The sequence below is a fragment of the Thermoascus crustaceus genome (genome assembly GCF_041956765.1).
Source record: "Thermoascus crustaceus strain CBS 181.67 unplaced genomic scaffold VTN00scaffold_2, whole genome shotgun sequence".
In the NCBI taxonomy this organism is placed as follows: Eukaryota; Fungi; Ascomycota; class Eurotiomycetes; order Eurotiales; family Thermoascaceae; genus Thermoascus; species Thermoascus crustaceus.
This window is the reverse complement of record NW_027192528.1, coordinates 2,595,985-2,621,061: the sequence shown is the minus strand read 5'-3', so window position 1 is coordinate 2,621,061 and position 25,077 is coordinate 2,595,985. Positions and strand designations below refer to the sequence as shown.

Here is a 25,077-nt window from a genome sequence, read left to right as displayed (position 1 = left end):
TTAGGATGTATATAAGGCACTCCTTAACCATGGGGATTAGGACCCCGTGGTCAACTCAAATAGCAATCCTAGAGTTAGCATTGCTAGTAACGACTATTATCTATCTTTTCCCTTGTCTTCTGTCCTTCAAGATAAACCCAACAGCCCTCCGCCTAAGAAGTCTTAGGCCCGTCGTTACATTTAATCTAAGGTCTACGGTGTAAGTCCTGTGGCACCACCACCTATAGAGATGGATGGGTATATAGGGGAGTCCTACAGAGATCTGTGGCATGATAAAACATGAAATTGATAAATTGATGATAATATTGTACAGGACAGAAAGATAGAGCAGAGCCACATGTCCATCTAGAAGGCAGGTAAATAACATGCAAATGCAATGCAAATAAAAAAAACAACAACAATTTGCATCTTATCTCACACCTTTTTCTCTTCAAGTTGAACTTAAGAGCAGACAAGTCAAGTGTTGGGAGAAGGTGAACTACTTCTCAAAGAACATCCCCAGAAGCCCCAACTCCTCATTCCTCTTCCTATCCCGGTGCTCCTTCTTCGCCTTGAACATGGCCGCCCACGCCGCTCCGGACAGGTACCCACCCAGATGGGCCCAGTGGTCCAGGGACGGGACGCGGCTGAGGAGGAACAGCTGGAAGGGCAGGAACGGCGCCACGAGGCTCAGGGTCTCAAAGGCCACGATCAGGCCCAGGAAGGTCGACCCCCGCGCGGAGAAGGTTTCCTGCCACTCGCGCGGGAGGAAGAAGAGGGTGAGTTTGTCGTTGGCGTGGATCGTGCACCAGGCCGCGACGAGGCCGGCGATGGCGCCGGACGCGCCGAGCGAGGTCACGGTCAGCTTGCCGGCCAGGACGTGCGCCGTGAGGGAGGTCAGGGAGCCGATGACGCCCGAGGCCAGGAACAAGGGGAGGAAGTTGGCGCGGCCGATTTCGTCGTGTACTGTCGTCGTCAGTCAGTACCTATCTCTCAAAAGGAAAATCTTGTGAAAAAGAAGGGAAACATACATCTCGTTCCAATAAACCAGAGGATAACCATATTCGTTGCCAGGTGCCTGAACTGCTGGTGACTGAACACGCTGCCCACGATACTAAACGCATGCGGGTAGATCGGCACGCTGATGAAGTACCGGTTCAGCATCTTCCACGCGGGCGGCCAAGCCTTCCACAGCGCGAAGACGGCCAGGTTCACGCCCATGATGCCCATCACCGTTGCTGCCGCTGGAGGAATGTCAGGCCACATCCGGTCCTTCTGGGCCGGGGTCTGGTACGTCTGCGCGAAGATGTAGCAGCCGGCGAGGGTGAGGAGCGTTACGCCGAGAGCGGGGAGGATGCGACGGGCCTGGTAATAGTTAGCTGAGCTGTTCTTCAAACAGCGTGTGTGCGTCTTGTATGCTAGGATACGCACCGTAGTCATGTTCGAGGTGTCGATGTCGTTGTTCGTAGCTCGCAGATGATGCTTCTGGATCCAGGCCAGGAGCGGACGTTCTTGCGGATCAGCACGGGGACGAGCTGTACAAAGTCAGCTTCTGCCGGCAAAAACGGAATGAGAGTTGTTTAGAAAAGAAGCAGGCATACCCTCAACAACAGCGTTCTCCTCGAACTTCTGCAGTTCGGTATTCCGCTTCAGCTGCTTGGCCATCTTCTCGATCTTCTCGCGGTCCTTGGCCTCGCCCTCGAGCCATTCCTTGCGCTTCTGCTCCTGCTCGGCCAGGAGCCGCGCCTCGTTCTGCTCACGGTGTTCCTTCAGCACGCTGCGCCCGTAGATGTCGCTGGCCTCGCCGAGCTCGGCGCCGTAGTGGCCGCTCTGCGGCTTGTACAGGCCCAGCTCCTCGGCGCGGCGGATGAGTTTTTCCTCCTCCTCGCGCTCCTCGCGCTCGATGCGCGCCAGGATCGCGGCATCTTCGTCGATGGGGTGGTGCTCGCGGAGCCAGGCCAGCGCGGCGTCGAGCGACGACTTGCGGACGGAGCGGGTGATGTCGACGGGGAGGTCGAGGTCGAGGGTGCCGGCCAGGCGGCGGCCGTGCAGGACGGAGAGGACGCGGTTGCCCATGGCCGTGGAGACCTTACCGGGACCGAAGATCTTGGTGATCTCGGCGGCGGAGAGGGGCGTGGAGCGGACGGAGACGCCATGTTCCTGTTCGGCGGAGGGTTGCTGTTCGGGGGGAGAATTTTTGCTCTTGAGGGATCTGAAGAAGACAGACGGAAAGGGTCCTTTAGACGGAGAACATCTAAAAGAAGACAGCCCCAGACCCAGTTGCGACGATGATCTTCCGGCGAAGCTGCTGTTCAGAGGCTGGCGCACAGGCAGCTCGCAAAGACCGCCCCGCGAGGCGGAGCAGAGGGCGCGGAACGTCCCTGGTGTTGAAAGAAGCGGGCCGGACGAGGCACGGAGCCCCGGGCATGGGATCCGCCATGCTATGGAGAATACATTGCTCATCTCCAGCGGTGGTGAGCAGACCGTGCGTTGCAACGCGCTTCGGAGGTTGTCGAGAGGAAGCGTTCTCGATATCTAGATGTTCGCGGGCTGTCGGAGCGTGAGGCTTTCCCGGCCGATGGTTGTTCCGGGTGGAGATATGGCCGTTGTATACAATCCACTCCAGCATATGGCCACTTGCTGCACCCAATGAAAAGGACAACCAGGAAAGCTGAATAGAAAAGTTTTCCAGTGGCATCTGAGGGACATGGCGCGGTGGCACAGAGAGCAAGATGGCTGTGGCATTCTGCTGATCGACGTAGGTATGAGAGATGCCCTAAACCAGTGTAGACCAAGACGGCAGATGGCATATTGTCTTCAGCTTTACAGCCATAATACAATAGTTTTACTTTTGTCAGAACAAGTCTCCATGTTCTATTCCATGTAATGTCATAATCCTCGCCCACAAAAGCCGGAGGGTTTTCGGGCTTCGCCACGTGACGATAACGATAACGCGATAACGGAACCGGATCGGCGTGACGTCCGGGGAAAGATGGGCTTCAACATCCAACCCCCGCGACGAGCCTCAAGATCCAGACAATCCCCAGACGTTCCCTCTCCCTCTGGGAGTACATCGCGCACACGCCACTGCCACATCCCACCGTTCCCCACCTATGGGAGGAGTGAGTCAAGGAACAGCCCGCGTCAGCAAAGACAGACAGACAGACAGACAGACAGACAGACACAAGTCGCAAAGACAAAACCAAAACAAAAATGTCTGCCGAATCCCAACCCATCACCCCCGCCGCCTTCGCCGAGGCCATCAAGTCCCTCCCCCTCTCCGCCGTCTACGCCAAAGTCTCCGAGCTCCGCAACTCCATCGCCCACCTGCACCGCTCCAACGCCGAGCTGCGTCTCTTCATCGCCGAGAACGAGGCTGACGAGGCCACCGCCTCCGAGGCCGAGAAGCGCGAGCTCGAGGGCTACATCGCCGAGAACGAGGGCGTCATCGCCGCCATGACCGAGCGCATCGCCCTGCTTCGCACCGAGATCGAGGTCAATCGCGGACAGACCTGGGTCGAGCTGGATCCCGAGGCGGCGGCGGACGCGGCGGAGGAGGCTAGGGCAGAGGCGTTGGAGGGGACAACAACAGCGACAACGACGACGGCAGAGGAGATGACGCCGGCGCCGACAGTCAATGGGGCCAGTAGCACGAGGGCGACGGTCGGGGGAACTCCGGATTCTGCGGCTACCATGGTCAATGGTACTTCAGAGGCATCGAGTCAGGCAGCAGCGCACACGACCGATCGGGATCGTCAGCAACACGCCGATGTGGACATGGAAGAGGAGGAGGGTATTCACCTTTGATCTCGCATCGACTGGAGAACTCGTGCTACGACACTGCAGGAGTTGTTGCTTTGAATCTTGAATCATGCTCAACGGGCTCGTGGTGTCTATGAATGAAGATTACAGAAAATGCCAGTGTCATGCGGGGACGGAGTTTGGACCAGAGTCAGTGGGATCACAACGCCAGTCAGCTTGTGGATCCCTGCATAAGAGATCATGAACGATAACCAGCACAATGGTTATACTGGCCAGTTGGCAGGCCGGTGGCTACGTCACTCGAACATACAGATTCGTTGGTCCGCTCTGGGAGAAGGGTTAGCACGGAGGCCAAAGGAGAAAGAGCATGTACGTCCTCGTGCAAATGGCTCTCTTTGGCCCGGGATCCAGTCCTGAAAGAGCGTCATTCATACACGTGGAAGTAACAGAAGGTGTTAAGCTTTTCAACATTCTATGATCAGTATTGCTAAGCTGGGTATGATCATGTCGCTAGTGCCAGGATTGTATCGACAGGGGGGGACCACAGACACTCGCAACCTAAGTATTTACATGCAATCTGCAAATATGTGCTTTGGTTTCTAGTTTGTATTGCATGAATCGCCCAAGACAATGTCTGCCTGATAACACCATAAGAAGAGAACTTTATTTGGCCGCAAAGCTCGCAACAAATAGACCACAAGTCTGACGCAACTTTTGCTCGACCAGTCCTGAAATTACAGCGCTCGCAGATATGCAGGGGGGAAGGTACTTGTGATAGCCGACGCTCAACCAACAAACTGGATATGCCGGGGGTAACAAAAAAGGAAACATTCACATCACCATGCAAAAAAATGCTTGAAGATTTTCAGATCCGCCAGTGCCATCGGGTTTCATCCATCCATCCGCAAAATGACGAGAGTTAGTACTGAACTGAAAAAAAAAATGACATCCAACGCCAAGGTAAGAAATGTCATCGCTATCAGATGCATGCACCAAGCTTGGTGCGTAGCGCTCCTGCCTGACTTGCGTCGTTGCAGGATCTGCTGATTCAGGCGGCGGCCTGCTGAGTCTGCTGAGCTGCAGGCTGCTGAGCGGCCGGCTGGTGGGCCCAGTGGCCGGCGAGGGCCTCTGGGGGAATCTTCTGCTGCTTGACGAACAGGTCGATCAGGGGCTGCATCGGCTCCATCTCCTTGTCGGCCACCAGCTTGTAGTACTTGGCGACGGTGACGAAGTGGACGAAGCACATGTTGAGCATCTCGTGCCTATTGATGTGGTAGAACGGGTCGAGCCAGTGGCCGTGGTAGAGGTGAGCGTAGCAGCGGAACATCTGCTTCATAATGCCCTGGCAGTCCTTGTAGAACGTCTGCGGGAAGCCGCTTGACTTGCCAATCCAGTCCTGGTCGGAATTGGCAGCGTCGGAGGCCGTGGCACCGGTGACATCGGTGCACGCGTACGTCTGAGGCGTGCCGTTCACGGGGTCAGTGGGAAACATGACCGGGTCATGGATCTTGCTGACAATCCACTTCTCCACGCGATTGATGAATTTCGGAGCAGAGATCTTGGCGGCACGACCGTCCACCAGCCAGGTGTAAGTGAGTCTAGAAGACTATCAGCTGTGACCAAGGCAGGTCGAGGCCAAGGATCTCTTTCACTTACCGGCCCGCAGACATGGTTGGGCAGGTGTTTTCATTGCAGATTGGGAGTCCCGTAAGACCGTTCACCTCCTGAATCACCTGCAGCATGCCATGGAGCAAGCGGTACTGTTCGACAACTGAGTGGTGACGGTCAGCTTTCCAGGTCTGGCATTCCAGCAGCAAGGGTAGATACTCTGGTGAGCCAGCCACTCTCCAAGCTCCACGTTCTTAGGACAAGCACAGAGAGTCAGGAAGTTCCCCTTGACGTTGAGCGGCGCGTACTTCTCCTGGAAGAAGTACTTGGGAGTGTCATCATTGTTGTTCGTAGGGGCGTTGTCAATAGACAGCGTCGAGGCGACAGAGGGAGAATTGGGCATCGGGCCCGGCTGGGGAGCGTAAGCCACGGGGGCAGGAGCCTGGGGAGCAGCGCCGTTGTTCATCTTGGGCGAGTTATTGTTGTTGTTATTGTTGTTCTTGTTGTTGCCCCGGCCAAACCCCTGGCGACTACAGATGAAAGCAAGTCAGTCCAAGGTCTCAGACGAAGATCATGAGAGAAAGTGCCACGCATGGACACCACGGAAAAAGAGAGCAGCCGAAAAGGTCTAGCAAGACTTCGCAGAAAGGGAGCTTCCTAGCTGACCCGAATCCCGATCTCCCAGAAGCACGGGGTCAGGGGGTTGCCGCGGAGCATCAGAACGGAGTAGGGCACGGCTTCTCAGCAGAGATACGTACACGCTCTGGAAGAAGGTCGCCATTGTGGACGACGGAGGGGATTCTGCACCAGGATAGTGACCGACAGCGAGCTCAGGGCTCTCGAGAAGAACGAGCGAACAGCAGCAACAGGGGAAGCAGGTGAGAGAGAGGGAGGCCAACAGGCCGTTCTGGCGCATCTCAGCCTCCGCCCCGTTGTCCATCGTGGAGCACGGTCCCGCGCTATGCTGCCCGGAGCGGATGATCCTGTTGTTCCGACGTGGTTTGGGGATGGCGCCGACAAGCTGCTTCAGATCAGAGACGCCGCAGGTGAACACCAGTGAATACTCCACCAGCTACCAGCCTCTCGTCGTGCTGGCTGTGACTGACAGCTGGTGAAACCTCGCTGCCTCTAGCTCTGGGTCGTGTGCAGACCCGCGTCATTTTCATCTAACCGCATCCTCCAGGTTTCCCTGGCTTCTTCCTCTACTACCTGCAACCTCCCCGCACAGATCTCGCCATACCGTGCATCTATATATCACACCATGTCTGACTCTGAGGAAGATGTTGTCCGGCGTCCTGGACGCACCACAGAAGCCAGCCGTGCTCACAGCCCATCGGCAAGTGAGCGCAGTAACACTCCGGGGGCTGTGAACGGCGGCGCAGGGTCTCCCATGGCGTCCGATCATGACCAGCTCAATGGGGACGATGATGCCGACCTTTTTGGTTCAGATGGAGAGGCAGAACCAGAGCCAGAGCATGAAGAGTATGATCACTTCCTTCGCGCAAAAGATTGAATGGCGTTTGCTGACTTGTTCCGCAGACGACCCCGGCGGAGGCTCGACGACGAGGAGCTCGACTCGGGAGATGATTTGGACCGCTATGATAGAGTTGCGGATCGCATGGACTACGAGGAAGGAGAGGACAGGGACTATGGAGAGACCCTCAATGTCATGGACTTGAGCTTAGGCCGGGCGCCGGAGCCAGAGTCCACCAGCGGAGAGGTACGGTTACGCTTTGGAGTCACGACGTTTCACTACGAACCTGTGTCGACTAACGTGATATCTCCAGGTCTACACGATGCCAGTCCCTAATTTCCTTTTCGTCGAGACGGAAGAGTTCAACCCAGAGACCTACGTTGCGCCTCCGTACTCCACCGCTGCCACCTCCCTGTGTTGGCGATTTGACCCCAACGACGAGTCGCGCCTCCAGTCGAACGCACGTATCATCCGCTGGGAGGATGGTTCTCTGACCCTACAACTTGCCTCTGCTCCGAAAGAGCAGTACAGAATATCTGCCAAGCCGCTGGCGCCTCTCAACAAGGCCGGCGACTACGAGTCCGAGTTTGACGCCCACGCCTACCTGGGAGCAGCAGCGGAGACTGCCTCGGTGTTCCGCATCACTTCCCACCTGACCCATGCCCTCACCGTGCTTCCCACGAACGTGGAAACAGATGATGCAGTGCAGCGTCTCCAGGAGTCTCTGGCTCGCAGCAAGAACCCGGACGGCACCGTCGCCGTGATCGACGTGAAGGAGGACCCCGAACTCGCCAAGAAACAGGCCGAACTGGCTGAGCGCGAGAAACTCAAAGCGGCGCGCAGACGGCAGCAGCTTGCGGACCGCGATCTCGACCGCGGCCGCCGTGTCGGAGTGCCCTACCGCACCGGCGGGGCCGGCCTCACCGTGGGCGGCCTCGAGGGCGACGACGAGATGCTCACGACCAAACCACGCCAGAAGAAGCCTGCTCGCAAACCCAACCGCCGTGGGGAGATCTACACGGACGAGGAAGAGGAGTACGACAGACGCGGTCGCACCAGGCAAGACGAGTACGACGAGCACGACGGATTCCTGGTCGGCAGCGACGAAGAGGAAGAAGCAGCCGCTGAGAGCGAGGAGGAGGAAGAGGAACTGGAGGATGAGGACATGGACGCTGAGGGTGAGGTCGACGAGGACGTCAGACCTGCCCGGAAGGAGAGACCAGAGTCGCCCAAGAGGAAGAGTCCGGCGCCCGAAGCTGCTGGCGGTGCAGGGACACCGCCTACGAGGAAGAAGCATCGTTACGTCGTGGACGACGATGAGGATGAGGACGAGTGAGCAGGGAGCTTTAATCCATGGCTACGTTCCCTTTGCCGTCCTCAGTATCTCTTCCTCCCTTGCGGTTCCTTCGCAATTTCGCCACGAAGAATGCCTCATTGTATTGTACAGGACTTGTCCATTTTTTTCTCTCTGGGCCCCGCCATGTGCATGAAGCGTGGATGACCCGTTTTTTTCATTTCCATACCATTATTCTGTCATGTTTGGTGCGATAATAGATCATGCTTTTTTTCTGTGTTATTATCCTAGGTAATCCTTAGGGCTTGAAGTTTTATATAGCCAGTCACGTGAAAGGAAAAATCGAATCAATGAAGGGGAATTTTGGACTTTGTGATGGAGAAGAGTAATTTACTTTGGCTCTGGTATCTAGATATTATTCCTTTCAGAAAAATTCGTCTGATCCATCCATCTTATCCCAATAGCACCGCCGGCGGCCCTGAGATCTCTTGACACGCGTGTAATCATAATAAAAAAAATGAGAAACAAAAAGAGCGAACGCCTGAGACCACATATCCTGACATGGAGTCGAGATTCCTTTCCGATTCAAGTCGAATCATAACATATATATGCACTGGCGAATCCCACTGTTCGCCGTCATATCAAAAAGATGTCCAAGAGAGATATTCCAAATACTCCGTTTCAATAAATTCATAAAATTCATGACAAAGCGCCATCGGGGTATTCATGCGGCTCGAAGCCGAACTTGGAGATAGCCTCCCTGGCGCTGCCCACCACCTTGAGGCAGAGAAACTGACTCTCGTCGAGATTTGCCTTTTCATCCTGATCCGTGCATCCATTTGACGGCTGATGGTGGCTGGCGGGTTGCCTGCCCTCCGCATGCCACCGCCTTTGACGCGCCTCCATCTCTTTGATGAGGGATAGCAAGTCCGGTGTATCGGAGCACTGTACGGCCATGCTCGAATCGTATGGACCGCCGATGACGGCTCGTCGGATCGTGTGACGAAGCCACTGTCTGTATGTTTCCATCTGGCGCTGCGGATCTTGCGGTACTGAGGCGACAAAAGCGCGCGGCGCTGCCTGCTTCCCCAGATCTACAGCGTCAGCCGTAGAGACACGCAGCCAAGCGTCCGCGGTCACGTTGAGGAGTGTCCCCATCAGCATCACGTTTTGCAGACCCGTGGCGAAAGTCTGCGGGCATACCTCGCAGCGGATGACTTGGCGAGCTGTCCGGGCGGCCATGTACAGAGAGCACAGAGTGTGTACCGTGATGGGGAATGAGCTGAGGGTGGAAAGGTTGCTGAGGCATAAGTATAGGTATGACAGGCAAGTACATTGGGGGTTCCCCTGCGGAGAAGAGAAATTCGTTCCAAGGCCTGATTGCATGTTGCCGAGGCTAGGGTCCATGGAAGGCATCAGAGAGATTGTAGATACGAAAGAGTAATCGGGCCAAGGAGTCGTCGTCGCCGGTACAGGATGCAGCATGTTGAGTCGCTCCGACTGCGACAGTCCGCTCTGCCCGTCCCCGAACGGCGCATCAGCAGGCACTTCGGGTCTCTTGGGCACCCCGGCCCAGTAAACCGCCGGGCACAACTTGAAAGCATCCGACACAGCGGCAGGATCCGGGGGCAAGGCGGGATATTGCGGTTCGGTGTCCAGGTCCGCCCATAGTACAGAACCAGCTCCGTCTACTAGCCCGATATCGTCATCTCGCATCCGTTTCTTAGGTGGCCGTCCCATCTGCTTCTGTATCGAGTAATGGCAAAAGAGTGACTGTTTGACGCAACGACTGCAACCGGTTGACTCCCCAGAACATTTCAACTTGCGCTTTCCTGGACGAATCCCACCATTCAGTCTCCGAGATACAGAAGAGCCAGAATATGCACGCGGCAGCGGGACTTACTACATTCATCACAAGCCGCGTGCCTCTTAGGCGCAGGCTCCGGAGTTGCGAAACTATTGTCATTACAAGACATGGGGTAAGGATTAAGAGGATATAGTGAAGTCCGGGGATCAGTTACCGCCATTCTGAGCTGAAATGCGGCTTACACAGGAGTAGGAACCCCGCCAAGCCAGCACAATCCAAAAAGAATATATGTATATAGAGAAAATAGGAACCTCGGGGAGGACCGCGAAGGGTGGTAAAAAAAATCCCGGAGCAGAGGCAGAGGAAGCTCGCCCGAGAGGTAGAGATGTATGGATGGAGTCTATGGAGAGCGGCGGAGACAGCCCGATAGCGCCAGGCACGAGGGGAGGGCGGAGACGTCACGTGGGCGGTCAGGGAAAGAGCAGCGCCGACCGCCGTGAAATCTTGGCGCACCGAAGAAAAAAGTGTCGACGAGCGCAGCTTGCGCGCAGGACGGACCGACTCGAGGACGACCACCAGCACCTGTGAAGATGGATGTCTCCAAGACTTCTAAGAAGCGCAAGGCTGTCACCAGGGATGTGGAGGAGGAGGCTGGAATTGTTTCTGGTGACGAGCTGACTGGGAAAGAGTTTGACGGCGTGCTCTCCGACAGCGCGGAGGACCTCTCCAGCGACGGGGAGGAAGAGAGCGATTCGGAGGTCGAAATCGTCGATGAATTCAGCAGCGATGAGGAAGATGACGAAGATGAGCTGGACAGTGACGAGATACCCTCAGACGCAGAGAATGACCGGGGAGGACTGGTCAAAAAACTAGGAAAGTCCGGCGCCAGTAGCGACCTTTCGGACGACAAACAGAAGCAGGACGACGAGTCCAGCGATGATGACAAACCCAATTACCGGATAGAGAAGGATGCCCATGGAAATGAACGCTATGTTTACGACGAGATCAACCCAGACGACAACTCTGAGTACTCCGAAGTCGACGAGAACGCCAACACCATCGGCAACATTCCGCTGTCGTTTTACGATCAATATCCTCACATTGGCTACAACATCAATGGCAAAAAGATCATGCGACCCGCAAAGGGCGAGGCGCTTGATGCCTTGCTTGATAGCATCGAGGTGCCCAAGGGCTGGACCGGTCTCACCGATCCATCCACTGGAAAGCCATTGGAGTTGAGCCAGGATGAATTGGAGCTGCTGCGCAAGGTGCAGATGAATGAGATCCCTGAGGAGGGATACAACCCTTACGAGCCTATGGTCGAATGGTTTACTAGCAAGCAAGAGATCATGCCCTTGAGTGCTGCCCCGGAGCCAAAACGGCGTTTCGTCCCTTCGAAGCATGAGGCCAAGCGCGTTATGAAGATCGTGCGTGCCATCAGGGAAGGCCGCATTCAGCCATACAAGCCTCCCTCGGAAGAAGATGAGGAGGAAGGCGTTGCGAAGTACGATCTTTGGGCGGACGAAGCACCACGGTCTGATCATCCCATGCACATTCCAGCTCCCAAGCTTCCTCCTCCTGGATACGAGGAGAGTTATCACCCACCCCCAGAATATCTGCCCGACAAGAAGGAGAAGAAAGCTTGGGAAGAAGCCGATCCGGAGGACCGTGAAAGGGAGTTTCTTCCGACTGACTACGGCTCTCTGCGGAAGGTTCCTGGATACGAAAACTTTGTCAAGGAGAAGTTTGAACGCTGTCTTGACCTGTACCTTGCGCCTCGTGTCAGGAGGAGCAAGCTTAACATCGACCCCGAGAGCTTACTTCCGAAACTTCCCAATCCTGAAGAGCTCAAGCCGTTCCCAACCACTTGCGCAACCATATTCAGAGGCCACAAGGGTCGTGTCCGTACTCTGGCTGTCGACCCATCTGGCATTTGGCTGGCAAGTGGAGGTGATGATGGAACTGTTCGTGTTTGGGAGCTTCTTACTGGTCGTCAGCTGTGGAGTGCACAGCTCAGTGAAGAGGACCCCGTTAATGTGGTACGATGGAGACCTAGCAAAGACGCAGTCGTCCTGGCGGCTGCAGCTGGAGACGATATTTTCCTCGCGGTTCCCCCTATCCTGGACCCTGAACTTGAGAAGGCAAGCCTCGAGCTTATTGACGCGGGCTGGGGGTATGCTGCCTCGAGACCTGCCCCAAGCGCTCAGGAAGCAAACAAGAAGAGCACGCCGCCTCAATGGATACGGCCATCGGTCTCTCTTCTGGAGAACGGTGTTTGTGCCATCATTCCTCTCCGATACGTAGCTAAGTCTATCTCCTGGCACCGCCGCGGTGACTACTTTGTTACCGTCTGCCCCGGTTCATCCACGCCAGCGTCGGTTGCCATCTCAATCCACACTCTCTCCAAGCACCTCACGCAGTTCCCCTTCCGCCGACGTCTCAAGGGTGGTGGTCCTCCACAGATGGCACACTTCCACCCGTCCAAGCCCATCCTCTTCGTCGCGAACCAGCGTACCATCCGTGCCTATGACCTTTCTCGACAGGTGCTTGTCAAGATCCTGCAGCCAGGTGCCCGCTGGATCTCCTCGTTCGACATCCACCCAACGTCCTCGACTGCTGCCGGTGGAGACAACATCATCGTCGGATCCTACGACCGCCGACTCCTCTGGCACGACCTGGATCTTTCTGCACGTCCCTACAAGACACTGCGGTACCACCGCAAGGCCATCCGCGCAGTCAAGTTCCACCCTGGCGGACGTTATCCGCTGTTTGCAGACGCCAGCGACGACGGTTCCCTGCAGATCTTCCACGGCAGCGTTACGGGCGACATGCTCACCAATGCCACTATCGTGCCGCTGAAGGTCCTCAAGGGCCACAAGGTCACCGGCGAGCTTGGTGTGTTGGATATCGACTGGCATCCAAGGGAGCCGTGGTGTGTCAGTGCGGGCGCAGATGGAACGTGTCGACTCTGGATGTAGATGTGCAGAAGCTCTTATCTCTTCCGTGACTTTCCTTTTTTTCTTGGCTACTGTATCAGTGTTCGCATGTAGTGAAAGGCGTTTTTCCTGTGCATATAGATATCCTCCTTATTAGGCATCTAAAAAAAAGTTGTGTGGGCAATGTACGATTGAAACAGAACCTTATCCCTTGCCAGTCTATATGCACGTACGTACAATGAAACTGTATATCTCTGTTCAATTGGGATTTAAACAAAGATACTATCTTCTCGGCATCCTAGGAACGATACATTAAACTGAGTTGAATTGGATAACCTTTGGCAGTCGCAGCAGCCAAAGCAGTTAAATGACACAGCAACCAGATCAATTGATCCCTACGATGTATCGTACATACAAGAGTCTCATTCTAGACATCTTGCGCGTAGGACAGCCTCTGGGCGACGTCACGGCCGTAATGCAAGGCGCTGGCTGGTATGTCACAGTCATGATCATCGTCATTATCATGGACATAAGTTTTCATATAGAGGATGATCAGGGTATCTAGGATATTTTTGAGCAAAAGGATATGCTGGAGATAAACATGATCTGTAGATACCAGAAGCGATGCTCTCTTAGGAAAGCAAACATCATACATATATCTGCTCTCTATAGTATATGCATATAAATAACAATAGTGGGGGTATTTCAGAATGTTCTCTCCCGTAATGAAAATCTACACGACTCCGCTGCTCCAGTCTCTCCGCAACCTCTCGTACTTCTTCATATCCGTGACACTGGGCCGAACAAACTGCTTGGCAGCCACAAAGTCCTCAAACTTGATCGTATCCCGTCTCTTGATGGCAGAGTAACCGGCCCTCCGGAGCAGACTGCCCAAGTCCGCGCCGCTGAACCCTTCGCACTCCTCGGCCAGTTTCCGCAGGTCGTCGTTGAAGTCGATCGGGAGTTTGCGGACCAGGGTCTGCAGGATCTCCACGCGCTCCTGGGCGTTGGGGAGGTTGACGAAAAGGAGTGTCTCCAGACGACCGGGTCGGAGCATCGCTGGGTCGATGATATCTGGACGGTTCGTGGCCGCGATCACGTAGATGCCCTGACGGCTGCTGCCTAGGCCATCAAGCTCAGTAAGCAAGGTGTTGACAACCCGTGCGGAGGCTTCGGAGAGAGTGTCGTCCCGCCGGGGGACGAGAGCGTCAAGCTCGTCGAAGAATATGACGCAGGGGACTGAGGAGCGGGCGCGGACAAACACCTGCCGTACGGCACGTTCCGATTCACCAACGTATTTGTTGAGCAGTTCGGGGCCCTTGACGCTGATGAAGTTCGCGCGGGACTCATTGGCCACTGCCTTGGCGAGAAGCGTCTTACCACATCCAGGAGGTCCCCAGAGCAGGACACCCGTAGGAGCGGTGATACCAACTTGGGCATATATCTCGGGGTTCTTGATCGGTTCGACAATGGCCGTGGCGAGTTCGTCGCGGACTCCGCCCAAAGCGCCAATGTCTGCCCATGTCGTGTCTGGAATAGTGGCAAAGCCCTCACGCTTAGATGATGGCTGAATCTTTGGCAGAGCGGCGAAGAAGTCCGCATTCGACACGAGAATCGTTTGGGTCTCGTCCCCAATTGGTGTCTCTTTGGCATGTTTGATGAGACGCCGCAATTCTCTCACTTTGGGGCTCTGGTCGTCGTTTTCTTCGATTTCCATCTCCTCGCCGGTGTTCGACCTCAAGATCTCTAGGTATCTCTTGATAGCAGCAGAGCCTGCAGTAGACACCAGATCGTTGAGATCAGCACCTACAAATCCTGGCGTTCTCTTGGCAAGGGTCTTGAAGTCGAGGTCATCCGCGAGTCGCATCTTTCGTGTGAGCGCGCGGAGGATCTGTTCTCTCACAGGCTCCGAAGGGACGCTGAGATTAATCTCTTTGTCAAATCTGCCTCCTCGCCGCAGGGCCGGATCCAAACTGTCTGGACGGTTAGTAGCTGCGAGGACTATCACAGGTTTCCCGTCCGTCTTCTCAAGGGCCAAATCGTCCATGCATGTCAGAAGCTGAGCGACTATTCTCTTCTCCATCTCCCTCTGCGCACTCTCACGCTTGGGCGTTATCGCGTCGATTTCATCGATGAAGACAAGGCAGGGCGCCATCTTCTTAGCTTCGTCAAAGTGCTCCCGGAGAGCCTTTTCTGATTCTCCAGACATTCCTGAGACAATAGAAGGTGCTGATATAGGAATGAATGGGACTCCCAATTCGGCAGCAAAGGCATTCGCGATCATGGTTTTACCGCATCCAGGCGGACCATGTAGTAAAACACCTCGAGGAGGTTGTACATTCGAAGCCGAGTAGACTTGAGGCCGTGTCATTGGCAGGATAAGAAGATCTGCCAACTCCTGCATAACATCATCCAGTCCACCCAAGTCTGCCAAGCTCACATGTGTCGGCGGCGATCTGTCAATAGCCTCGGCCTTACGCCGCTTGGGAGCTGATTCACCAGCATGTTGCCGTCTTTTATTCGATGTCGTAGGTGCAGGTGAGGGCTCAGCACCAGCGCCGTCAGTTACTTTTGGAGGCGCGGGGGACGGTTTAGAGACGGACCACATGCCCACGATGCTTCTGTTCAGACCATTGGATTCCTTATCTTGTCAGTACTTGACCAAACAATTCTCATGAGAAATGATGAGAACAACGCAAACTCGAGGCTCTGTGACATACTGGGACAACTGCCTTTTCCTCCAACCCTTCAAAATCTCCCTCTATGGAGTCCTCATCGTCGTCTCCGAGCACATCACTCTTAACTACTTCTATCACCCGCTCAATACTGTCCTCAAGGAGCTTCTTGGGCTTCCGGTTCAGACTGGAGTTGGATCGCTTTATAGTATCGTAGATCGCAGGGACAGAAAGACGAACCCGCGCTCCTTCGGCCTGCTGCTCGTCCGTAATTTTGCGCACAACTTGGTAGACCTGCGGAGGCGCATATCTATCAGCGTAACTAAATTTAACAAACGAATACAGTATTCCTCACCTCTCGATCGAGACCTTGGCTCAGGGTAGGCCTGCCTCCGCGATTTCTCGGGGCCATTTTCGTATGGCGCAGGCCGTTCTTTTCGGATTGTCTTTGTAGAGCCTCAAGATCGCTATCTCGATAATTTTGTATGTAAGGAAAAAAGATTATCCGAGAATTTTTACACGACTTCGCCAAGGCGGTTCTGTGATTTGCAGATTTACCCCACAGTTGGAATCTAAACACGAGATTACAGCATTCGACAATAGTTCGCATTTACAAGCAGATGCTGCTTGTTTAGGCCTCTGAAACCCCAACTGCAGTTGTCGTTCCTCGTTGGAGATTCCATCATTAGCAACTTCGGAACTGACCTTGGCGCAAGAAACACTGAACTGCACCAATAACAGCCAAACGAGTTAGAACTGCAGACTCTGACAGGATAGAAAGATATTCGAAAAGCCGTGGACCTTGCTCGTGACGGAAGCGGTCTGAACACACTTTGGCCAGGAAAAATACTGTACACATCAGCTCTGTTCGTCATTTGAGCCGATTGGTGATAACTAAGGATGATCACCGAGCTGCAGCCCTCTTGGGCATCAGATTTCACTGCAGCGCTGGAAGTGACGAATATATTTTAGAGACTAACATTTGAATGCCTACCTTGGGCTCCAAGCTGTATGGAGTGCCCTTCACGCTGATAATAGACTTGAAGCAGCTTTTCAACATGCCCCGGAACCGTACTGTATCTTACATCAGCATGGTAACAAATCGGTAACGAATCTGCGACGGACGTCATTTCTCCAGACAGACGGCTCGCCTATCAACGACAACGATATGCCGCGACGATGGGAAACACCAGCAGCACCAACAAGATATCTGCTCAGGACAGGTGAGTGATTTATGCTTAATTTTGATCGCGGACACAGATGCAGCGATATGAACACTGCTTTACTAGCCCGTGGAGACCTTTCTCCGCATTATGGAGCCCCTCGTCATCAGCTGTGCTAACTCCACACCCGCAACTCGAAAACAGGGCCATTCTCGATTTAAAAAACCAGCGCGACAAGCTCCATCAGTATCAGAAGCGGATAACCGTCCTTACAGACCGCGAAACTGCGATCGCGAAAGAATGTCTCGCGCGTAACGACCGTCGCCGCGCTCTCCTCGCCCTTCGTCGCAAGAAATACCAGGAGTCGCTGCTGGCGAAGACGGACGCGCAGTTGGAGCAACTGGAGCAATTGACGAACCGGGTAGAGTTCGCGCTCGTGCAGAAGGATGTCCTTTTCGGGTTGCAACAGGGGACGAACGTCCTGCAAGCGATCCAGAAAGAGATGGGCGGCTTGGAGGGTGTAGAGAAACTGATGGGCGAGACGGAAGAGGCGAGGGCCTATCAAGAGGTTAGTCTCGTGATGGTGATGGGTCATATGCGATCGGACGCTGATAAAGATGGTTGCGATGCAGGAAGTCAGTCAGATGCTCGCCGGGCGGATGTCGAACCAAGACGAAGACGAGGTCGAGGACGAACTCGAAGCGCTGCAGCGCGAGGTCCAAGGGTCCGTCTCACTACCGGACGCTCCCACAACTGCCATTCCCGAGGAGACGGAGAAAGAGAAAGAGCAAAAGGCGAAAGCCAGAGCCAAGGCCAGGGCAAAGGAGCGGGCCGCAGTGCCTATGGCAGCTTGATTCCTTGCGTGTCGTCATCTCATACTTATCGTGTCCTCTTATATTCTTAATCTTTCCAGCTTGTATAGCGAAGCATTACTGGCGTTGGTGGTGGTGGTATGTTTGGGTTGGATACTCGGTTATAGACCGCCTATGGCTTATATTTTATTAAGACTCCTCTGTCGTCACTGCGGATATAATACAGACCTTAATTGTCTACAACTGGTTCAAGATCGCTTAGAAGTTACGGTCTGAAGTGTCTCGATACAACAATTTTCCATTCAGACGTTATTTCGTAGCTGACATACATATTTGTCTTCGTATCACATGAAGCAGCAGCTTCGCGTGCATTTGAAAAATTATTACTGCCCAAGGTTTATCCTTCCCCCTACACCTTCCACACCCTGAATCGCAACATGGTCACTAGGATTCGCAGCTGCCTCATAGAGCACACTGATCGGCTCACGATTCAGTGCCATAAACTGGCCTTTGAACCCAACGTACCCGACCTTCGTCACGTCCTCCTCCCCACCGCTCCAGTTATCCTCGAAGAACAGGGTGATTGAGGTCGTCGTGTTCCAGTGCGCGCGGTTCAACGGCAGCTCGAAAACATCCTGCCCGGGCTGCGGCTGCGGGACCTCGATGGTCTGCGTCGGGGCGAGGTCGGAAGCGGTGTTGAAATCCAGGTCGGCGCGGTTTTTGAAGAGCTTGAGGGTCTTGGGGGCGGATGGGGTCGGTGCGGTGTAGAGCAGGAGGGAGTGGAGCTTTACTTGGCCGGCAAACCTGTCCGTTCCATTCGGTCAATGATTAGTAAGTCGTGTATATGATGAATTTGTCTGTTGCTATCCTTAAGTCGTGGTGGTGGAAAAGTTGAACGCGAAGGAGGGGTATGGTGGGGTAAATGCCGTATCGGAGACGGGAGACAAGGAGAGGGGGAGCGACGAACGGGATATACATCAGGAGCTGCTCGTCGGCATCGCTCTCGAGTTCAGGCAGGTCATTTAATCTCTCGGCCCATGTTTTCTGAACGACAGCAGCTCCTGATTTCGGAACAGATTCTGTCTTCTGTGTCAACGGTACTGCCTACAAAACATGAGGGGTCGATCATAAGCTCTGGCATACCGTTCAAGGTAAGTATCGAGTCAAACTGAATTTGGGAGTAAAGGAGTGACTGAATAGCCGGGGTGATATCGTTCGAATGATCATGGCCATCTTCTCCATGCCCACAGCAGTGCCCGCCATGGCCGTGGTGATGATGGTGTCCGGACATTTTGAGAGTATTTTTGGGTTTTGGTTCAGCGGTACCTGATCGCTGAGCCAGATGCTTTACAAAAAGGTCCTCGAGCGGATCTACTCCACTCCGACGCAGAGAAGCCGTGAGATATACGTACCATTCAATCCATTCTACAACACGTGCAGATCCTAACACTGACGCCTGGGTTAAGTGTTCTGTTGGTGTCACTAGTACAATTTCTGACCCATGTCTTTGATTATTCATCATATTTAATAGGGTCGACTAGGAATGTATGTTCAAACCGATGCAAAAAATTAATATATAATTCCAATAACCCCAAATGTACTCCGAGTCTAAACCTTGAAAAGCTATGATTACAAGCGTCCTGTGACCATCTTCACCTATGTGATACCGAAACCTCACCATTTTCACTAGTTTTCATGGCAGTGCTCCAGAGTAGGCGCATAGCTCAGCAGAGCTTATGACAGTTATCTAAGCCTATAGTATTCTGGAGCATACTCGAGAAGGTAGGATTTCTCGATCTTCGTAATGTCACGAATAAACGTTTTGTCCCCTGTCTGTAAGATTTCGTGGAAGATGACCCAGTCTGCCTTGCGGTTCTAAGACAGGAGTCAGTGAAAGAGCCGTGGCAGAAATTCTTTTTGGGAAGTACTTACAAACATCAGAGAGCTTGGGTGGGCATGAAGCGTAAGATCTCCACTAACTGTCTTAAATGTGCCATCAGGTTGCATCTTCGCAGCATGAGCGAAATAACCAGTAGTAAGACATCTCCGAATCTGCTCTGGCTTCCTGCTGAGGTCTGCTTGTTGATGACTGGAAAAAAGACTTTCATCGACCTGTATGCCGAACCGCTCAAGGTATCGTTTGAGTTGAGTTCGGATGCTCACTGCGCGCAGCAGGGATTTGTAGTTGAGGTGATTGTCACGACACCACTTTGGGTCTTTCTTCCCCTTTGTAACAAACGCTTGGTACACGTTGAGGTACGTCAAATGGTCACCTTCTTCAACAGCAAATTTCCTCCGAGAGCTTTCCATTGCTTTCTTTTCTCCTTCATGCTGAAACCATACTGACCCCTGGAGACTAACCATGGCGGCGATCGAAAGTATCTCACTCAAGCAGCCAAACGAAGACGCACTGAGAAGTACCTTTCCCATCATCGGCTCAACTGCAAGCTCCGCCATGCGCATCCCCAGGGGCTTGGTCAGCTTGGCATAGTCGTCCACGGCACCTAACGAGTACAACAACTCAAAAGCGCGCACCACGAGCTCAGCAGGTGGCGGCGTCAGGAAGTCGAAACGCACTATATTGTCTATGCCTAATGCCTTGAGCTGCATTATCGCTGGAGCCAGGTTCGATCGCTGTATCTCCGGAACTGTAGCTTCCGGGAGTAGCTCGTAGGACCTCTCGGTGTAGAGTCTAAAGCATTTCCCTGGTTTCGTTCTCCCAGCTCGTCCCGCACGCTGAGTAGCAGATGCTTTGGAGATTGGGACCGCAGTTAATGTTTCAATACCTGTATTAGGATTGTATGCTCGAAGTTTAGCAAACCCGCAATCAACCACATAGACGATTCCATCAATCGTGACGGATGCTTCGGCAATGCTTGTAGACACGATAACTTTCCGCGTATTTTCAGGAGCTGGCTCGAAGACATAAAGCTGTTGTTCGCTGGTAAGACCAGAGTACAGAGGCAGTGGCAACAAGGCCTGAGCTTTCGGATGAAGCATTGCAGCACGTTCGGAAATCATTTGAACGGCCGTGTCGATCTCCTCCCGTCCAGTGAGAAATACCAAGATATCGCCCTCAGCCTCCTGGGTGTGAATGTCAAAAACAGTCTTGACAGCGCGTTCGACATAGTCTTCGGTAGGAGTGTCTAAAAACAGAATGTCCACTGGGTACATTCTCCCTTCTAGACTGATAATGCGGCCAACGCTTCCACCGAGTTCACCGTCGTCCCCTCCATTCTGAAACTCGTCGCCAGCAAAGAAGCGTAGAAAGTCTTCAGCTTGCAACGTAGCACTGCTAATCACGATTCGAAGCTCAGGGCGCTTCTTTCTGATCTTTTTCAAAACTCCCAGCAGCACATCTGTGCTGAGAGAGCGTTCATGAGCCTCATCGACCATAATGACCGAATACCGGGAGAGGAGGGGATCCACAAGAGCTTCCCGAAGGAGCAACCCATCTGTTAGGAACTTGATTCTTGTCGCAGCAGATGTCACATCTTCAAAACGAATCGAGTAGCCCACTTCTTCGCCAAGCTTACAGCGCATCTCCTCTGCGACTCTCGTTGCGACGGTCGTCGCAGCCACCCGTCGTGGCTAAATGGAGTCATTTTAGCAAGCCATGACTTCCCCAACCTGAGACAAGCAAATAAATAGAAAGGAGGCTATAAGAATGCCGCGACTGACCTACCTGTGTAACCGCGATGACTTTCCCGTCTGCACACCATCCTGCCTGGTCGAGGTATTGCGGCAGTTGGGTTGTCTTCCCACTACCAGTCTGGCCGACGACAATGGTAACAGGATAAGTTTCAATCAGGTAAAGCAAACTCTGCCTATGTCGTGCAATAGGAAGTAATGCAGCAGGCTTATACAATGAAGGAATGAAGGTAGAAGAAAGATCAAAGTCCGAAGCCATTTGGAAAGCAATTTATTCAAACAGCGAGAGAACCAGGCAAAATAATATTAAAGCAATTTTCCAGAATGATGCATTTTGCGTGGAGAACATCTAGAGGTGAATTAAAATCACCGCTTCGTCCTGGCTAGGTAATAGTTAACTAACCTAACGTAGTTGTAGTATCTTGGTAAGCTGGAGCTTGAAGCTGCACAGGCTAGTTACATAAGCCATAACTGTTTCTGCACGTGATTTGTGCAACGTCACTGCCGTGGCACATGCATGGGCCGTGGCTTGGCGCCGGGAGCTACAGGGGGGGCATCTCATGCGAGGCGGAGCCTTGGAGTCTATCGTCCTTGATACCTTCTGCCTACTTGCAAGTTGCACAACTCTCCCTTCGTTCTTGAAAAAGACATAGCATTCCTAGTTTAATTAATAAGAAAGGCCTTTTCCACAGCATTTCCAGTCATGGCGGAAGAAGAGAAATTTGTATGCGACATTCCAGCTCCTTCCAGCTGTTGTTGTTCCTCCCACGTGCTAACTCCGCCGCAGGGTATGAAGGCGTCGACTGGGGTGACCAGCCCCAACCCCGAGTCTCCGACGACTGCGCGCCCTCTAGACTTCGACGATGAACCTCAGGAGACGGGTGTGACCTCGGCGCCGTCCCCCTCAGCTCCAGCGCAGCCAGCGCAGCCTACGGATGCAGCAGAGGCTGCTCCACCGAAGCCGCCCCGGCCTCTGAGCCCTCGCCAGCAAGCCGAGAATACTCTCAAAGAAGCCTTTCCTACTGTTGATGCTGCCGTGGTAAAGGCGGTCCTCGTAGCCAGCGATGGAAATCTGGAACGAGCTTTCCATGCGCTTCTCGGTTCGTTGTTCGGTCGGGTACCTCGATGATTCTGGCTAACCTTCCTAACCGCAGGCATGACCGATCCCAGTGCGCAAGAAGAAATTCCCCCTGTAAAACCGCCACGGCCATCCCAAGCACCTACATCTACAACACAAAGACAGCTCGAAGCTGACGAAATGTATGCCCGTCAGCTTGCTGAACATTACAACGGACCCCGACGGCGCGGTCCACCATCCGATTATAATGGATATGGTTACCCACGACAAAGAAGGGAAAGTGACCTTTATGACGAGGAGGAGCGAGAGCATAGCTTTTTTGACGGTATGCAGAGCCGCTGAAAGCTACAGATTCAATTGCTGATTGCCACCGCCGCAGATGATCTCCCCATAATTCGTGAGAATATTCGCAAGGGATTCTTGGAGACTCAATCAAAGGTAAATGCTTGGGTGCAGAACCTCAAGAAGAAACTCGACGGCGAAGAGGACGAGCCTCAACATACGGAAGGATACACGCGTGGCTATGGTGAGGGCCAGAACTACAACCGACCAAGGCGAAGTGGCGATTTCGGCCGTCGCAGTGGTGATCGCGAACGATATGATGCGGACCCTCAGCTTCTAAGTGATGATTTCTCTGCGCTCGAGCTGAAGGACTCAGAGGGTTGGTCTTCCCTTGAAAGAACCCGTCTGTATCGATGTTAACATGAATAGCAGCACCCCCACCCCGCCCAGCGCGGCCGCTCGCGAACCCCGACTTATTCAAGAAATCTTCGCCTTCGCCGGATAGGCGTAAGGTTTCTTTTCAGGAAGGCCCTCCCGAGGAAATCACCAATCGCTTTGATCCTCCGGAGTCAACGAAACGCACACCGTCTACTGGAAGCAGGAACAGCAAATGGCAACCTCTGTCTACAGTCGAACCATCCCCTGTAGGAGAGAATGACCCATTCAGCCTGGGCGACAGTGAAGATGAGAGGGATACGAAGAACAAGGATCCGAGCGCAGATGAAGCTGAGCGCGTAAAGAAAGCGACGGCAGATGCCATGGCTGGGGAGATCGGGTCGGGTCCGAAGGATAACAGCAAAGCAGATAACACGGCGGGCAAGTAGTGTTATAGCTGATCAGGCAAGACTGCGTATTTGCGGCTGCTGATTCAGATTGCGAGATATCCATTTTCTGTAAAAGCGTCCTCTTTCTATATTGATTGTTTCTATTACATGCTTGCAAGGCGTTTGATTTCCGATTTCGAGGTCTTATTGACGATCTAATTACATGTTGACGTGTACACCATAATAATAATAAAGAGACTCAGAATATCCATCCATACTTTGTATCGTATTGTAGAGTGATGTACGCCTCCAAAGACCAATGGGTATCTCCTAATGGCATAACCAACCCATGTAACGCCGGCAGACCCATTAATCAAGTACATGTCTCATCTCGGCTTAGTTTCTTCGCACGCGATCGTATACGCTCAGTCTGCTCTGCTGTATATGCCTCGCTGGGCTGCTGCGGCCTCCTTCCGTAGATCCTTGATAACGGCCTAGAATAATCGGATCGCATCAGCCTCCGTGTCAATTACGGCAAAGTATCGCAGGTCTCCATAACCCACAGCAAGCGCGTCGGGATTGACCCCGTTCTCGATTAGAGATACGCAAAGAGAAAGCTCGGTCCGGTCGAGGTGAGTGTTCTGAAGGGAGATTCGTCAGTTCCGACCTCATTCGAGAGTACAGGTCAAGCCACATGTCTCTCGCATGCCGCAGGAAAGGAAAGCAGGGCAGGACGTACGAGCAGCGTTGATATCTCGTGGAGAATGTCAATGACTTCGCGCGCGGCCTGGCGCTTGTCGTCCTGTTGAGAGGGCATTGCGATTTAGGTTTGATTGGGAGAAAGAGAGAGTAGCCTTGCGATTCCACCTGAGGAATTTAACGAGACTTAAGAATCTAGAAATCTTAGTGCATGATTTGCAGCTGTCTCGATCGACTGTCTCTTCGAGGGTGGAGTTCCGCAGACCTACTGCGCACTAGCGCCGGCCCTCGACTGGGGAGCTGGATATGGATCGCACTACGGCGTTCCGCGTCTTCATATCAACCGCTATTACTGTCCAACGTTCAAGGTACTAACAATATCAGGACTAGCACAGTTACACAGTCTGATCTTACAGCTGGTGACATGGAGGCTAAAGGTATGCCCGAGGGTCTAAGCATATCGGACATTCATTCCTTGGGGCAGAAGGAAGCGCTGGACATTCTTGCGCGTATCGCACGCGTCGAGAAGAAAACCTTCCCCTCCAACGAAGCCTTCGATTTCTCTGCGGACCTGTGGAGAAAGAAGCCCAATACACGGGTCCTTTACGCGACTGGCGCGTCTCCTTCAACAGGCGCTCCTTCACCCCTGGTCGCCTACGCAGTCTACGTCCGCCAGAAAGGGGCCGCCCTGTTGCACAAGGTCTGCGTTGCGGAGCCTTTTCGACGACGAGGTGTCGGGCAGAAACTCATGGACCACATCCGACAGCGGCTCCAAAGAGAGGGCTGTCAGTACATCCAACTATGGGTTGATAAGGCCAGAGAGCCTGCACGAGCGCTGTATGCTCGCTGTGGCTTCGAGGAACGTGAAGAGATCGACAACTACTATGCGCCTGGACGCACAGGCATCAGGATGGTGCTTAACCTTGAATAATGCTGATCAGTCCTGGATATCTGCTCTCCTTATCGGAAATTTGATTCGTCTAAGACTGTGACTGAATGGTGTTTTCCTTGCCTTTTCGCTCTTTTCCCTGTGTTGTTGGTTGAAAGGGCATGGCAGTGGTTGGGCTCTTCGATCCCGAAGGTGTCCCTTGCA

At 53.5% G+C, this 25,077-nt stretch overlaps 14 protein-coding genes across 14 annotated transcripts; 7 read left to right on the top strand and 7 right to left on the bottom strand.

The window, feature by feature from the left end:
- Positions 1-478: 478 nt before the first annotated feature.
- Positions 479-2,442, bottom strand: VTN00DRAFT_4499 (uncharacterized protein; the record flags this gene model as incomplete). The annotated part of the gene is made up of 4 exons (XM_069430932.1): positions 479-945; positions 1,011-1,344; positions 1,411-1,514; positions 1,581-2,442. The coding sequence occupies 4 exons, from the start codon at positions 2,440-2,442 to the stop codon at positions 479-481; spliced, it is 1,767 nt and encodes a 588-aa protein (XP_069290019.1).
- A 750-nt stretch (positions 2,443-3,192) lies between these two features.
- Positions 3,193-3,786, top strand: VTN00DRAFT_4498 (uncharacterized protein; the record flags this gene model as incomplete). Its single annotated transcript, XM_069430931.1, has 1 exon — positions 3,193-3,786. One exon carries the CDS (start codon positions 3,193-3,195, stop codon positions 3,784-3,786), a length of 594 nt encoding a protein of 197 aa, XP_069290018.1.
- Positions 3,787-4,215: 429 nt separating this feature from the next.
- VTN00DRAFT_4497 (uncharacterized protein) lies at positions 4,216-4,664 on the top strand (the record flags this gene model as incomplete). The annotated part of the gene is made up of 2 exons (XM_069430930.1): positions 4,216-4,336; positions 4,396-4,664. 2 exons carry the CDS (start codon positions 4,216-4,218, stop codon positions 4,662-4,664), a joined length of 390 nt encoding a protein of 129 aa, XP_069290017.1.
- Positions 4,665-4,789: 125 nt separating this feature from the next.
- VTN00DRAFT_4496 (uncharacterized protein) lies at positions 4,790-6,289 on the bottom strand (the record flags this gene model as incomplete). The annotated part of the gene is made up of 4 exons (XM_069430929.1): positions 4,790-5,339; positions 5,398-5,512; positions 5,569-5,879; positions 6,108-6,289. The coding sequence occupies 4 exons, from the start codon at positions 6,287-6,289 to the stop codon at positions 4,790-4,792; spliced, it is 1,158 nt and encodes a 385-aa protein (XP_069290016.1).
- Positions 6,290-6,610: 321 nt separating this feature from the next.
- VTN00DRAFT_4495 (uncharacterized protein) lies at positions 6,611-8,159 on the top strand (the record flags this gene model as incomplete). Its single annotated transcript, XM_069430928.1, has 3 exons — positions 6,611-6,831; positions 6,889-7,069; positions 7,137-8,159. The coding sequence occupies 3 exons, from the start codon at positions 6,611-6,613 to the stop codon at positions 8,157-8,159; spliced, it is 1,425 nt and encodes a 474-aa protein (XP_069290015.1).
- A 657-nt stretch (positions 8,160-8,816) lies between these two features.
- Positions 8,817-10,144, bottom strand: VTN00DRAFT_4494 (uncharacterized protein; the record flags this gene model as incomplete). The annotated part of the gene is made up of 2 exons (XM_069430927.1): positions 8,817-9,949; positions 10,021-10,144. The coding sequence occupies 2 exons, from the start codon at positions 10,142-10,144 to the stop codon at positions 8,817-8,819; spliced, it is 1,257 nt and encodes a 418-aa protein (XP_069290014.1).
- Positions 10,145-10,514: 370 nt separating this feature from the next.
- VTN00DRAFT_4493 (uncharacterized protein) lies at positions 10,515-12,902 on the top strand (the record flags this gene model as incomplete). The annotated part of the gene is made up of 1 exon (XM_069430926.1): positions 10,515-12,902. One exon carries the CDS (start codon positions 10,515-10,517, stop codon positions 12,900-12,902), a length of 2,388 nt encoding a protein of 795 aa, XP_069290013.1.
- Positions 12,903-13,593: 691 nt separating this feature from the next.
- Positions 13,594-15,947, bottom strand: VTN00DRAFT_4492 (uncharacterized protein; the record flags this gene model as incomplete). The annotated part of the gene is made up of 3 exons (XM_069430925.1): positions 13,594-15,501; positions 15,581-15,829; positions 15,891-15,947. 3 exons carry the CDS (start codon positions 15,945-15,947, stop codon positions 13,594-13,596), a joined length of 2,214 nt encoding a protein of 737 aa, XP_069290012.1.
- Positions 15,948-16,714: 767 nt separating this feature from the next.
- VTN00DRAFT_4491 (uncharacterized protein) lies at positions 16,715-17,552 on the top strand (the record flags this gene model as incomplete). The annotated part of the gene is made up of 3 exons (XM_069430924.1): positions 16,715-16,758; positions 16,903-17,266; positions 17,331-17,552. The coding sequence occupies 3 exons, from the start codon at positions 16,715-16,717 to the stop codon at positions 17,550-17,552; spliced, it is 630 nt and encodes a 209-aa protein (XP_069290011.1).
- Positions 17,553-17,893: 341 nt separating this feature from the next.
- Positions 17,894-18,801, bottom strand: VTN00DRAFT_4490 (uncharacterized protein; the record flags this gene model as incomplete). The annotated part of the gene is made up of 3 exons (XM_069430923.1): positions 17,894-18,314; positions 18,478-18,589; positions 18,654-18,801. The coding sequence occupies 3 exons, from the start codon at positions 18,799-18,801 to the stop codon at positions 17,894-17,896; spliced, it is 681 nt and encodes a 226-aa protein (XP_069290010.1).
- A 452-nt stretch (positions 18,802-19,253) lies between these two features.
- Positions 19,254-21,420, bottom strand: VTN00DRAFT_4489 (uncharacterized protein; the record flags this gene model as incomplete). Its single annotated transcript, XM_069430921.1, has 3 exons — positions 19,254-19,385; positions 19,443-21,101; positions 21,196-21,420. 3 exons carry the CDS (start codon positions 21,418-21,420, stop codon positions 19,254-19,256), a joined length of 2,016 nt encoding a protein of 671 aa, XP_069290009.1.
- Positions 21,421-21,864: 444 nt separating this feature from the next.
- On the top strand, positions 21,865-23,345 carry VTN00DRAFT_4488 (uncharacterized protein; the record flags this gene model as incomplete). Its single annotated transcript, XM_069430920.1, has 5 exons — positions 21,865-21,885; positions 21,949-22,261; positions 22,316-22,564; positions 22,619-22,900; positions 22,954-23,345. The coding sequence occupies 5 exons, from the start codon at positions 21,865-21,867 to the stop codon at positions 23,343-23,345; spliced, it is 1,257 nt and encodes a 418-aa protein (XP_069290008.1).
- A 434-nt stretch (positions 23,346-23,779) lies between these two features.
- VTN00DRAFT_4487 (uncharacterized protein) lies at positions 23,780-24,102 on the bottom strand (the record flags this gene model as incomplete). The annotated part of the gene is made up of 2 exons (XM_069430919.1): positions 23,780-23,926; positions 24,025-24,102. The coding sequence occupies 2 exons, from the start codon at positions 24,100-24,102 to the stop codon at positions 23,780-23,782; spliced, it is 225 nt and encodes a 74-aa protein (XP_069290007.1).
- Positions 24,103-24,408: 306 nt separating this feature from the next.
- Positions 24,409-24,915, top strand: VTN00DRAFT_4486 (uncharacterized protein; the record flags this gene model as incomplete). The annotated part of the gene is made up of 1 exon (XM_069430918.1): positions 24,409-24,915. One exon carries the CDS (start codon positions 24,409-24,411, stop codon positions 24,913-24,915), a length of 507 nt encoding a protein of 168 aa, XP_069290006.1.
- Between the last annotated feature and the right edge of the window lie 162 nt (positions 24,916-25,077).